The sequence below is a fragment of the Dromaius novaehollandiae genome, chromosome 3 (assembly GCF_036370855.1).
Source record: "Dromaius novaehollandiae isolate bDroNov1 chromosome 3, bDroNov1.hap1, whole genome shotgun sequence".
Lineage (NCBI taxonomy): Eukaryota > Metazoa > Chordata > Aves > Casuariiformes > Dromaiidae > Dromaius > Dromaius novaehollandiae.
Window position 1 is genome coordinate 40214197 of NC_088100.1, and position 15140 is coordinate 40229336.

The window sequence follows — 15140 nt, forward strand, 5'->3', positions numbered from 1 at the left end:
TCATTAGTATTTGTGCTATTTAACATTTATAGTTTTAAATCTAGTTCTTTCTTAACCTTTCGATTTGAGGAATTCTGTAGTTCTATATATTTATTCTAAGAATAAAAAATGTCCCTATGTGATGTTATAGTATGGCTAATCACTGGCTTCCAATCTTAAAGATGATTTTTTCCCAAAGATCTGAACTAAACTGGCGGGGGGGAGGAAAACAATTTCACAGAGGCTTGTGATATTAAGCGTTTTGTCTGCTCCATGTCATACTGATTTTTCCTCAGTGAGCAGTGGATCATTTCATTGATGGCAGAAATTTGATACCATATGGGTAGTAGTGTTGTGCATTCATAAATACCCTGGACTTTATTTTCATGTATACCAAAGCCTCTCTGCGCTTTCTTGGCAGCATGAAGGGACTGTAAAGTGAAAAAAATATTTAGTTTGCCAGGGGTATAAATGAGAAAAGGCTATCCACGTGACCTTTGAAACCTTTAAGTGGTGGAATATTTAACTATACAATATTTTCAGTTGGAATCAAGCCTTGTGTTTAATTAAAGTCATTTGACTTTGACGTGGCATAATCTTTAAAAATAAAAATAAACCTTTACACTTCAAGTAAGTGATGCCCAGATTATGGAGCTTTTTGAAAATCATGTGCTTCTCTTACTTTAGCAGTAGAACTTCCTATCATTTGAATTTTACCTACTGTTAACTTAATGCCCCATAGAAACTCATGTCAGAGAATTTTGACATACTTGGGAGGCTTTATTTGGTGCAGAAGGCTCAATGTTGCATAAACATAAACTCTGAACAACTCTAGCATGCAATCCCAAAGTCATCAAACCAAACAGAACATGCAGTTAATTTGTATTTTAGTTGTATGTAAACTTTTAGTAGCATGAAGACAAATTATGCAACTTAACAGCATTTAAAGACCAATCACTGTGCTTCTTAAAATACATATTATAAAACTTCAAGTGTATTTTTCTGACACTTAGGATTGGATAATGATACCTTGTATTTACAAATATAAAAAGGGTTATGATAAGCTGACTTACTAAATTTAGTCCTGCTTTACAGATTGATGGTGCTGGACTTGCAACCTGCATTGAACTGTGTGTGAAAGCATTGCGCTTGGAATCCAGTGAAAATACAGATGTCAAGATATCTATTTGCAAGACTATCTCCTGCTTGCTTCCAGATGATCTGGAGGTTAAACGTGCTTGTCAGCTGAGTGAATTTCTTCTCGAACCTACTGTGGATGCATATTATGCTGTTGAAATGCTATATAATCAGCCTGACCAGAAGTATGACGAAGAGAATCTTCCAATACCAAATTCATTGCGCTGTGAGCTCTTACTTGTACTGAAAACTCAGTGGCCTTTTGATCCAGAATTCTGGGACTGGAAAACTCTAAAGCGTCAGTGTCTCGCATTGATGGGAGAGGAGGCATCCATTGTGTCTTCAATAGATGAACTAAATGACAGCGAAGTTTATGAGAAGGTTGAGGATTGCCAAGAAGACAATAAAGAAACTTCCGTGAATGGGCTTGCTGGCAGTTTTGATGAAGCTACAAGCCTTCTTAAAGGTATCAGAGATGAAAAGCAGAAAAAGAGAGAAATTAAAAAACTCAGAGAGAGAGGGTTCATATCAGCTAGATTTAGGAACTGGCAAGCTTATATGCAGTATTGCGTGTTATGCGACAAAGAATTTCTAGGTCATAGAATAGTTAGGCATGCGCAGAAACATTATAAAGATGGAATTTACAGTTGCCCTATTTGTGCCCAAAATTTTAATTCTAAAGAAACCTTTGTTCCCCATGTAACTTTGCATGTTAAAAAATCCAGCAAAGAGAGATTGGCTGCTATGAAACCACTGAGAAGATTGGGAAGACCTCCTAAAGTAGCAACTGCCAATGAGAATCAGAAAACTGATTCCATATCCAAACAGGAACAGCGGCCCATTAAGAAGAACAGCCTCTATTCAACAGACTTCATTGTATTTAATGATAATGATGGCTCAGATGATGAAAATGATGATAAAGATAAACCTTATGTACCAGAGATAGTGCCAGTTCAAAAGACACTACCTGTTAATGAATTCACCTGCCCTGTAACATTTTGTAAAAAAGGCTTTAAATATTTTAAAAATCTGATAGCACATGCAAAGGGGCATAAAGACAATGAAGAAGCTAAACGTTTTCTTGAAATGCAAAGCAAAAAAGTGATTTGCCAGTACTGTAGACGACATTTCGTAAGTGTTACTCACCTGAATGATCACTTACAAATGCACTGTGGCAGCAAACCTTATATCTGCATACAAATGAAATGTAAGGCTGGTTTTAACAGTTATGCTGAGCTGCTGACTCATAGGAAAGAGCATCAAGTCTTTAGAGCAAAGTGTATGTTTCCTAAATGTGGCAGAGTGTTTTCTGAAGCGTATTTACTCTATGATCATGAAGCACAACACTATAATACTTATACCTGCAAATTCACTGGCTGTGGAAAAGTGTACCGTTCTCAGAACGAACTGGAAAAGCATGTTGAAGATCACAGCAAGCAGCCTGAAAAAGTACAACAGCCTGAAGGCCAGACTAATCAAACTGATCTTAGTCAACCTTCTAAAGTTAATGAAAATACTGATGGCATTGCTGTTAAAGAAGAATTGACGTCTCCTCCAGCTGACAGTCGAAGTAGTTTTACTGAAGGAGAAAATCACGTCTGGGATCAAGTCAAAGCAGAACCAGTAGGGACTGAAAGTGCAAATGTATCAGCAAGCATACTGAGGCAAAGCGATTCCTTGCCTAATGTTGGTTCAGAGCAGTCTACTACAAGTTCAGTGAAGACAGAAGCAGCAATTCCACCAAGCAGTGTTAAGCTGCCTGCCGTTAACCAGAAGGTCCGAGATAACTCTGTAAAACGAGGTAAATTGACAGCTACTACCGGTAAAGTCGATACCAGTAAATCTGGAACCCAGCAGTTGTGCTCATCAGTTGATTCTTGTCTTCCAGTTTTCCAAGAAAGAAAGGAAGAAGATTGTCTCAGTCAGTCCCAGAATATTCAAAATATTTCTGTGAGTTCAGAAGCACTAACACCAGAAGCTCTTGAATCAAAAAGCTTAGAAAGACAAGTGAGTGTTGTAAATCCATTCAGCATGCAGAATCAGACAGGATATCGAAACAGCATACCCCTTTCCAAACTTGAAATTGAAGACAGTATTAAGGCTGCAGCTAATCTATATAACCTGCCTTTAAAAACTTTGGAGAGTATTACATTTATTCCATCACAGCCTAGCATAAATAATTCTTTAGTTCCAGCTGTGTCAGCAGCAGCCCCAATTCAGAAATTTAATTGTCAAGTTGAAGGGTGTACTCGAACATACAACTCATCACAGAGCATTGGCAAACATATGAAGGCAGCACATCCTGATCAATATGCTGCATTTAAAATGCAGCGTAAAAATAAGAAACCTCGAAAATCCAGCAATTTGCAAAATACACCGAATGATGGGAAGATTGTATATTTTATGCCATCACAAGTAGGCAATCCGAGTAGTGCTGCTTTTACTGCACAAAACAAAACTAGTTTGAATCCCACCTGTTCCAGTCAAGTGCAACATGTCTCGAGTACGCTTTTCCCAGCCCACCTGGAAAATTTGACTAATCCTGTGTTGCCTACAGTGGCAAGTGTCATAAATCCAAGTTTGTCTACTCGTATTAAAAGTGAGCCTGAGAGTGTTTTATGTTCCCAAATGGAAAATTTGTCTGGTGCAACTTTACCTACCCAGTTGGAAGATCTGGCAAAAACAGTTATGCCTTTGAATATTGATGGCAGTTCAGATCCTTTTCTTCCTCTGCCTGTGGAAAATGGTCCGATGTCTCTCTTTCCTTCGCCAGGGGAAAATGCTCCAAATTCAGTCTTCTCACAACTGGAAAATAATACAAATAACTTTTCATCACAACTAGAAGGAAACACTAGTTCTGCTTTCCCAAAAGAGGAAACTGTTGATCAAATATTTCCCTCACGAGTGAGTAGTGAAAATAACTTCAACGTAACTAGTTCACAACATCCAGCTTCAGAAAAGGTGAAAAAAGATCGTGGCCGGGGTCCAAATGGGAAAGAAAGGAAGCCAAAGCACAACAAGCGGGCAAAATGGCCAGCAATAATTCGGGATGGGAAATTTATCTGTAGCAGGTGTTTCAGAGTTTTTACTAATCCTAGATCACTTGGTGGTCACTTATCAAAGAGGTCATATTGTAAGCCTCTTGAAGGCTCAGAAATTTCCTCAGAAGCTCTGCAAGCTAATGGACAGTCTTTGCTTGCCAGTATGATTCTTTCCTCAAATTCATTAAATTTGCAGCAACCTCAGGAGTCTACCTTCAATCCAGAATCGTGTTTTAAAGATCCATCATTCCTGCAGTTGCTTGCAACTGAAAATCGTTCCACAGCCTTACTGCAGACTATGTTTCCACGGGCCAATGTGACTAACTTTAATACCAGTGGGAATGAGGAAGGAAATCAAATTATAAAACAAGCCTTGGAAACTGCAGGCATCCCAAGTACGTTTGATAACACAGAAGTACTCCCACATGTAGTTGCAACAAGTTGCGTCACTGGTACGACTCAAATAAATGCAGCTGTTCTCCCCAGTTCAACTGTGTCACCTCTGTTGCAGACAGTCTGTAGCCCGAATACCCTGCTAACAGACCAAAACAGGACCTTAAATGACAAAATTCCTTCAATAAATGAATGCAAGACTTTGCCTGCTTTTGCAACAGATGATCTAATGCTAAAACCTATTGAAAATAGCTTATGTTCTAGCTCATTTTCTACTGTTGCAGCAGCACAAAACTTTGCAGGGAATAGTTCACGAGTTTCAGTTATAAGTAGTCCCAAGAATACAGGATCAAGTAACTTGAATAAGAAGGGAACCAGCGCTTCAAAGAGGAAGAGAAAAGCAACTACACCCTTGCTTGCACCTAACGCATCGCAGAAAGTAGTAGTAAATAATATAACAACAATGGGACTTCTAGCCAAAAGCACTGAAGCAAATGTGCAAATACAGGGAGATAATTTTCAGTCAAACTTGCTGGCAAATTGTGATTCACAAGCGGCGGTGGAAAATCTCACGCAGAAATTAAGTAATGTTGACAATCAATTATTCATGGCCAGTATCAAAGACAATTTCAAAACAGATCTTGAAACTCATACAACGTTAACCCCTTTAACAGTAAAAACTGAAAATGGGGATTCCCAAATGATGGCTTTAAACTCGTGTGTACAAGCAAATTCTGACGAACAGATTTCAGAAGACAACGTTATTCAGAACTTTGAAAAAACTCTTGAAATAATTAAAACTGCCATGAATTCACAAATACTTGAAGTAAAAACTGAAATTCAGGATACTGTCACAGCTTCAGCACAGAACTCACAAGTAAATAATGGACAGACCTCTTCAGGAAGTTCTTCGCTTAATGTAAAATTACCCACTCACTCTCAGTTTGCAGTGCGTGCTGGGAATGTCACCGCTGCAAAGAGTAACTCTACTCAGTCTGAAACATCTCAAAAGGATGATACTCAAATATTGGAAATTTTGGAGGGCTTGCAGAAATTGAAACTAGAAAATGATTCATCCGTTCAGATCTCTGAGAATGTTTCCCAGTGTCCTCCAGCAGATATACTAGCACCAGCACTTCCTGTTGTATCAACTGAAAATAAACCCCTTGTCCAGACATCTTCAGAGACAAGTAACATTCAGTTTAGTGACAAAGTTCATAAGCCTTTTGTATGTCAAGATCAAGGCTGCAATTACAGTGCTATGACAAAAGATGCATTATTTAAACACTATGGCAAGGTTCATCAGTACACTGCAGAAATGATACTAGAAATTAAGAAACATCAACTGAAGTATGCCCCATTTAAATGTGTTGTAACTACCTGTCCAAAAACATTCACAAGAAACTCTAATCTCCGTGCACACTGTCAGCTTGTGCATCACTTTACAACAGAGGAGATGGTAAAATTAAAAATTAAAAGACCTTATGGCAGAAGATCTCAAAATGAAACTGTAAACTCAGCCCCAAGACCTGTTGAAATAAAGAATTTGCAGACACTGATAATGGAAGATAAAATTGCAGCCCCATTGGTCAAAGAAGCTCAGATAAAGGAAGCTGTAGAGCCTGTAAAAGTCTTAGAAAAGCTACTACCGGAAAAAAACATTCCTGAAAAACTGGAAAAACCTCCCCAAGTGGTTTCCCTTCCACCAGACCAACATAATGCAGTGTTGCTTGGTAATATACAGACACAACCAAAAGTACGCAAAGTTAGGAGGCACAGAAAGGAAAAAGAAGAGAGAAAACGTAGGAAGCCTGTAACAAAATCTCTGGAGTTTCCTAGTAGATACAGCCCTTATAGACCATATCGATGTGTCCATCAGGGCTGTTTTGCAGCTTTTACAATACAACAAAATCTGATTCTTCATTATCAAGCTGTGCACAAATCAGACCTTTCCGCTTTCTCTGCGGAGGTGGAAGAAGAGAATGAGGCAAATAAGGAGGAACGCGATGAGGCTGAAACCAAACCCACTGTCAGAGAGTTCAGGTGTGAGGTGAGCGACTGTTCGCGAATATTTCAGGAGGTTACTGGCTTGATACAGCATTATATGAAGCTTCATGACATGACCCCTGAGGAAATTGGAAACATGAAATCAGCTCTGGATGGGGGAAGGTTTTCTTGTGATCAGTCTCACTGTAAGTCTTCATTTACAGCATATTTTAACTACATTATACATCTTGAGACAGATCATAATATTAAGATAAGGCCAAACAAAGGAGAAGATGATGGCATATTCAAGTGCGACTGTGAAGGCTGTGACCGTATTTATGCTACTAGATCTAACCTTCTAAGGCATATTTTTAATAAACATAATGACAGGCATAAAGATCATCTAATAAGACCCAGGAGACTGACACCGGGTCAGGAAAATATTTCAAGTAAGGCAAATCAGGAGAAACCATTTAAGTCTAAACAGAGAGGATTGAAACACCGTTCAGGAAAAGAAGGTAACAGGCTGTCAGTGCAAACAAAACGAAAGAAAAATGTTAACTTGGAAAGCAAAAATTCAAAAGGAATGCAAATCCAAGAAAATAAGGCTTATTCACTGAAACGTGGAAAGCATGTGTATTCAATAAAGGCTAGAAATGATGCCTTATCTGAATGTACAAGCAGATTTGTAACACAGTATCCATGTATGATAAAGGGATGTTCATCAGTAGTTACAAGTGAAAGTAACATCATAAGACATTATAAATGTCACAAGTTGTCCAAGGCATTTACTTCACAACACAGAAATCTCCTTATTGTATCTAAAAAGCACTCTGTGTCACAAGAGAAGGAAGCATCCTGTGAGCAAGAGGAGACTAATAAAAAAAGCGATGTGAAAGAGGCTGAACCAACCTTGTTAGCGAGCAGTAATGATTCGAGTACATCTACGTTACCACAGAACGAAACTGAAAAAGGTGAGAAGGACGAAGTGGATGAACTGACAGAACTATTCATTACTAAACTGATTAATGAGGATTGCTCAAGTGCTGAAAATCAAGCAAAAATCTCTTCCAGTGTAAATAATGACTTGCAGGAAAACAGCTCCTGCCACTCAGAAAAGCAAAAATCAAACAACTTAAAAAGAGCTAACAAAGAAAAAAATGTGTCTCAGAATAAGAGGAGGAGAACTGAGAAAACTGAGGAGATACATCCCGTTGAATTAAGTAGCATGCATAGGGAAGAAGAGACTGCTGTTGCTATTCAAACGGCTGAAGAGCAGCCTGCAGCGTTTGACTGGAGTTCATTTAAGCCCATGGGTTTTGAGGTCTCATTCCTCAAGTTCCTCGAAGAGTCTGCTGTGAAGCAAAAGAAAAACACTGAAAGAGACTACCATAGCAGTGGAACCAAAAAAGGATCTCATTCAAACTCACGAAAAACCAATGAGAAAACCTCCTTAGCAAGTAATAACGTCACTTGGTCGTGTTCTGAAACTGAAACCCTTGTACAGTTCGCCAATCCATCACAACTTCAGTGTAGTGATAATGTAAAAATAGTTTTAGACAAGACTCTTAAAGACTGCACTGAGCTTGTGTTGAAGCAACTTCAGGAAATGAAACCTACCGTCAGTTTGAAAAAACTTGAAGGACGTTGGGGGGATAATCCAGAGGCTACAGCTGCAAAAGAAACTGTTATGGGTAACGAGGAAGGGGAATCAAAATACTGAAAACCTAATGTGTTTAACCATGACCTGTAATACATTTTTATTTTGAATAGGAAGCCATCAAGCATGCTAGTAACTGTGGAGCTCTTTTATTTTGAAGTGATTTAATCTAGCAAAAAACATGACATTAGTCATGTAAATTTCTTATTTGTTTTTATCCCTATGGGACTTGAAGAACAGAATAATTGCTTCAGTTTTGTAAATACTTGATCAAAACCTCAACTTTCTATCAAACTGTCCTTTCCATGAACTAAATCTTTGTGAATTGTCTGTGATTGGTATCTTTCACCAGGTCACTGCTCATGTATAACAGTACTCTTTATTTGTAGATACATCTTTTTGTATATATTTATTATTGTAAATCATTTGCTGCCACCAGCAGTCTGTAAGTCTAAACTATTAAATGACACATTTATATTCGGAATTTTAATTTGTAACTAAGTGATCGAGTTTTTAAAACTGTCCTTTACTCATTTTAAATTAAGAACTTTTGGACTAAAACTAGACAAGTCTGCCATATCCAGTTTATTTTGCATAAAGCATTTATTTACAGGAGAGGAGCTGGATAAGATCACATTTCATAGATTAAACATGTACTGAGACACTCTCATTTTTGTAAATTTTAACATCCAGTATCTTTGGATGATATTCATATGTAGTTAACTCATAAATATAATAGTTTTCTTATAGCTACATTTTTCATTGCTTTTAATTGGATACGAAGCATTTATGATTCCATAATAAAAATGGAAATGTGAATAAAAATAGTTTGCTACATTGGAGATTTAAAACAATATTTGGTATTAAAGATCCGTTGTGAATGTGATAGAAAATTAGTAGTGTGGAGCAGTGTATATATTTGAGGTGGTGATTTGTGAAGTAGCCCAGTATTGCCTTAAATAAAATCACATTTCATTTCTTGTTTTATACATGTGATCTTATAAAGGTTATTTTTGTTTCTGTAACTTAGATTGGTGTATAGTTTAATTTTTGTTAAAAAAAAAAAAAAAAAAGCTCAGAAACCGTTTTTGTAAATAGTGGGTTTATAAAACAGATGGTTTATTTTGATAATACCAATTTGGTATCTATCTAGAAAATACATGAGTCCTTATGCCATACCGTTTAAAACTGAATAAACAGGGCACTTTCTGAAAGGGAAGTGAGATTGTGATCTTAAAGATAAGCTAATTGGTTGTATTCTATTGATGGCATAGGTTCTCTCTGCACTCTTTTTCCTCTTGCTGACTGTGTTCGGCAACACTTTTGCCGCCTCTGTATTTTCCACACTGGAATGAGCCTCAGAAGCAGTGCCACTTGTAGTAACTGGGATTTGAGTGATTTCTCTGTATGCTGCTAACTGAAATGACAGATATCCAGTTTGTTTAGTAACCAAAAGAATAAATACATTAGTGGGAGCTGTCAGTATCCAAGAATCTGCAATGTTGTTTTTAAATTTAATATATGATTATGCTTAACTCAAATGGGACAAGCCAGCTGGATTGTGTGGTACCAAAAATTTTACTTGGATTCTTCTCATTACTGGATGTGACCTACCTTCAGTAATATAAAATAGTCTTTATCTTGGGAGAGATTGGCTTGATTTTTTTCTATTAACTTGTCTTGCCATGTAAACCTTTGCATTAAATGCTACATTTGATTGCTTTTAAACTATCCACCTGTAATCTTTGACAGTTTACTTGACTGTGACTTTAGAGAGCACATTCATACAACAAAACAAAGTGACCTTTTTGAGAGTGAAGATTATGTATGAAAAGGCAGAAGGAAAACAGCATTTCAACTTTGAGAACAGTCTTTTTTTGCTATCGGGTCTTAAATTGCATAATTCCTTACAAAATGACTTGCTTCTATTTGAACTGAGGCCATTAGCTGCTGCAACTTTCATTCTCTTCTGAGTGACTAAACTGTTAATTCTGTGAAGCAAAGGTGTGATCTGAAAATGATAAATGCAAAACAAATGCCAAAATGTTAAAGCTAGGAGGGATCGTTATAATTACGTGATGCTACGTTCTACATAACAGAGACCACATGGTTTTCCTTGCATGAATCCTTTTATATGTCAATGGCCGTGATTGTAGGGAGGGCAGAGGACAGACAACCTCATCTGGAAAGGATCCAGAAACCCCACCTAAAATCTGTTGTTTTCAGATGCACCTAACTATTACAGTCATTGTCAACAGACCTCACAATTGTTTGGGGTTTTTTTAAGATCTGTTAATACCTTTTTTGTTATGTAAATTAAATAGTCTCAACATTAACATTCCCAATTATATCTATTGCAACATTTGCACTTTTTAGAGTAAATGAGAATAGCATACAACTATTTAGGTACACAGTACTATACTAGGATGCTATTAAAAAAAAAAAAGGGGGGGGGGGGAATCCATTGTCATAAACATCCAGGAAATAATTTCTGTTCGGGATCTGAATTTCTGAGAAAGCAATTTTTAACATTCCATCATTATTCTTATCCCAATTAATCAGATTTTAATTTGTGAATATCATAGCGAGTGCTGTATCAGTATAGTCACCGTCCTTCATTGCACATTCCCTGTTAGATGGATACTGCAAGCCTGTTCAACGGGTAATCCACTAGGCGTTTTTGTTTTTCCTCTAAAGAAAAAAAAACTATTTTAAACTTTAAAAGGGGGGTAGAAGGGATGTTAAGTGGGTTTGATTTAAGATGTCATGCACTGCAGAGGGTATTTTAGTTTGGTGACGCAACCTACAAAAAGTTCCTGATGTAATAAACTTCTTTGGTATTTTCATTTAGATATTTTTACCTTGAGTGCTGTATACCTTGTGCGACGTAATTCTGGAGGCATGCCTGAGTTGGCAGCTGACTTGGAGCCTGCAGGCAGTTTGGTTTTGCCCTTACTTAGTTGTGCCCACGAGGGTGGCACGTCACAGTGCTTGGTGGCCCTGCCTCTGGGGCTGCCCGCACCTGAGACCCCGGCACCCGGCCCCCTCGTGCCCAGCTGCCCGCTTGCCTTCTCCCTCTCCTCCCTTTCTCCTTCTCCTTTCTGCCTTTCCACCTTTTTCCCTCCCTCTCCCCCTTTCTTCCTCTGTTACCCCTTCTCCCTTTAAACTGTGGTATTTCTGAGCAAAGACACTTTCTTTATAACCCCTAGTCACCAACAGGAATGCACTGACAAAAACAGAAGCTGTTGATCTGGAAATGCGGCTTCCAAATGGAGGAGTCCAGATTTATAGTACAGACCAGTTTTTGTAACTGATAGATCTCGCTTTAAACTGTTGATTAGCATCGCTTGTGGTTAGTGATGTTCATAAAGAGTTGTCTGATAGCTGAGTCCGAACATAGTGCAAATAGGAGCAGTGGGTTTGTCCTCACTTATTTTGGGGTCATTGTTCTGGGGGGCGGGGGGGGGGGGGCATTGGTTTTACAGAGTTCTGATGGGATATGTTGTCTAGAGCCATTATAGTGTGAGGGGAAGATGCTTTATAAAGTAGTGCTAAAACTAGTCATCAGCTCAGGTAAGAAAAAATAGTTGGCTATATGCTTGCAATAAGTTTCTGTGCCAAAGAAGGAGTTTGGTTTGGGCTCACGGGTGCATAAGCAGGGCCATGTTATGGTGAGGGGAAGAAGGAAGGAGGAAGCTCTTGCGAGTAAGAGTTGTGGAAGCAGGTCCTGCTCCAGCCAGCTCCCACCATGCCCCAGTCTGGTTCGGCTCATGCCGTGGCCTGGCCTGGCTTGCCTCGCACCATGGCCCAGCCTGGCCTGGCCCGACTCAAGAAGCAGCAGCTACCCTCAGTACTGAGTAGCTGATCCTGTTAAAGGGATGGGAAGAGGGGATGGGGGGCACTGGGGATGGAGGTAGAGAGAAAAAGGTCTATGAGCAAATAGAGAAATCTTTTTTCCATTACATTTTTTCAAATCTAAGCTGTCCTGAGACAAGAAGAGGGGTCACTTGGGTTTTAAAGAAAACCAGGGTTTGTGTAAGGTTTGCATTTTTTAACGTTTGCAGAGATGTTTTAAAATATGAACAAGGTAAAGACTTCTGTATGAATGTACATGGAGTGATTGTGATATTTTTTCTTTACAGTAAGGGCTTAAACCAGCTTTGTACCAGTTGCTGTGTGTTTAAGAAGACAGTACTTTCATCCTCAAGAAAAAACAAACTAGAATTTGAGTTTAAAAATTTTGGGTTTTTTTCTGTTTGAGTGACTCTGAAGTAGAGAATATATTTAAAAAAATCCTTCAGCCTGTAGTTTACAGACCAAGTCCACAAACTCATTTGAACCAAAAATGTAAGAATGAACAACTTCAGAGATAGATGAGTGAATGAAGTTTAAACAGGAGAACGAAAGAATATAAAGGTAGGGGGAAGGAAATGATAAAAAAAGCAGAAGCTGGCCAAGAGCAGGGGCTGAGACAGTGGAAAAGTTCGTATCTGTCCTTTCAGGTCAGGTAACCTCTGACAGAGCCAGCTTGTGCGATGCTTGTTTCCTTTTTATTAGTTACTCTGCTAAATGCTCCTCTTAATTTTGCAGCAAATGAGGTAGAAGCCACTTGCGTACGAGTGAGGAGTTACACACTAGGTTAGAGTCAGTCCATAATAATTTTTCAACTATTTCTCATGTAAGACTTTGTCAATACTGAAATTTGCTCCACAACTTAGAACACTTTGGAAATATATTTATCATTTCATGACTGTTGAAGACATGAGGTAGTGAGGAACATATATTCTGAAAAAATAGAGGTCTCATTTCACAGGAAATTTTTTGGTCTAATCAGGATGCTCCGAGCAGCTACATAGCTTTCAGTGGTGGTCTAAAAACCTCCAAGCCCTGGATTAACATATTTTTTCCATCAGAGAGCAGCTAGTGCACAGATCTAATCAGAAGCCTGTGTTGGTGTTAAACTATGTTTGCTTTTCTTCTTTCTCTCAAATAAACCCTGCTTTAAAAAAAGTTAATAAATACTTTTTCATCAATGTGCTGTCTTAAAATCTGTCCTTGATAATTACAAAATCGCCATTTTTGAAGTAAATTTTTATTTTGGTAATGTTGCCACTGTCTTAATAATGGTGTGTTAGGATATAAAAGTCACAAGATAAGTTTGGTTTTCTTTCTCAGTTACTCAAACTGCGAAGTAACGGTTATGTTGATCTGATGGGCAACGGTTTTGCTTCATGCAGTGCTTGGTTTTGCACAGTAGCTGTGAAAGTTTCTAACTAAATGTTTTTCATGTGCCACATTTTGTGTACATAGAGATTTAACAGAAAATGTTCAGAATTTTGGAAGCACGTTTTCTTCATACACACACTGATTCAGTGTCATTAAAGATGTAAAACTTTAACTGGCCACAAGCTGGCAAGCTAGTATCTGAGAGAGACAGCTGCTGCTATTAAGTTCAGCGGCAACAAAAGTATTTTCACCTTTTCTAAAAGCAGGCATATTTTAGCAAAAATTCCAACTTGTATGAGCTTGAAAATCGCAATAAAGTACATAGTTTTTTTCATCAGTTCTTAGAATTAATTCTGTGATTGCTACCACAGTGCTCCTAAAAGTAAGGCTTTATACCTAAAGCTGGTTTTTGAAATGAAAAGGTAGTTAACGGGTTTTTGCTTCTGTTTCCTCCTCTTTATCCTGGCACAAATAATAAAATCAGCTCAGCATTCAGGCAGAACCACTCATTCCAGGCAGTGTTTTTCTCTAAAAGAGTATATTTTCATCAAACTGAGCACTGATGTCAGGAGGCCTTTCTTTACAACAGCAAAGAGAGAATACTATCCTGAAATAGATCTTTTTAGGCACTAATTTCTGTTATCTCAGAACTTTCTGAGGTTAAGCAGAAGATACTTCTTTGCTAATTTCTATTACTTTCCTTTTAGCCCAAGTTACATATATAATAAAGAGCAAAGATGCATAGAGTGTTCAAGAGATCAGGGTTTCTACAGATTAAGAAGAAATAAAACCTGAAATTTTAGGGGGGAAAAGGCCATTCCTTTTTACTTTGTTTCTAGTGGAAGTTTGGTATCTTTAGATTTGCCAGGTTCTTCAATAGCAGGGAATTCTAGAGAAGGACCTACTCTTGTTAGCAGTATTTTCAGCCTTACTAAAGGGATTAGCACTTCCTGTGCAAGGCTGGACAAGCACTTTTCCTTGATATAATACCCCATTATAGGATGTGTTGTGATGATAAATACCCTAAAAATTGTGAAGGGCTCAAATATCTACAGAAGGAGGCATATAGCCAAATAACTGGATCTGTCTTTATCACCATGGGCTTAGTTACAGTAAAACACATCTAGTTATTTTTTTTTCTTTTTTGAGATGTTTCATAGTATGCCAGTGGAATGGGCTTGTGATCACCAAGCTCATTTTGAGATACTAGTAGCTGTTGTCCGCTAACATTTTGTGATCACTATTTTAACTCTTACCAGATCCACCCAACTGAGAAATGCTGTAAATCCCCTTTCCATACAGCATCCCTGTCAGGGTAATCAATCCCAGGTTCTTCCAACTCTGGACATTAAAAACCTCTTTTTGCTTGCACCAAAGCAATTGTGCAGAATATTCAAAATACAACTGCTGGAGCAATTGTTTCAGCACAATTTATCATAATCATCTACATTTATATTACAAATTCGTGAAAATGTCAGACTTCTGCACCTTGTTTCAACATGAACAGATCTAGATAATTCTATGTATGACGTATATAATGCAAGTGAATTTATCCGCGCATGTAAAGGAGAAAAAAGCTAATAGAGAAAGGATATTTGCTAGATAACAATCTAAATATTTTCACCGCCCTTTCAATTCAGTGAAGCATTGATCAGAACATAGGAATTGGTCAAACGTAGCTAGCATAGCACAAAGGTATTCTCTAGCCTTCTCTCAAG

The 15140-nt window shown here is 38.0% G+C and overlaps 1 protein-coding gene across 2 annotated transcripts in view; it reads left to right on the forward strand.

The window, feature by feature from the left end:
- ZNF292 (zinc finger protein 292) overlaps nucleotides 1-11046 on the forward strand; it is a 58940-nt gene extending 47894 nt beyond the window's left edge. For both annotated transcript variants that reach the window (XM_026093377.2, XM_026093378.2), the window contains one exon: nucleotides 1075-11046. In XM_026093377.2, coding sequence (XP_025949162.1) covers nucleotides 1075-8259 — 7185 coding nt within the window. In that variant the 3' untranslated portion in view covers nucleotides 8260-11046. The remainder of the gene's footprint in view (nucleotides 1-1074) is intronic.
- The last annotated feature ends 4094 nt before the right edge of the window (nucleotides 11047-15140 follow it).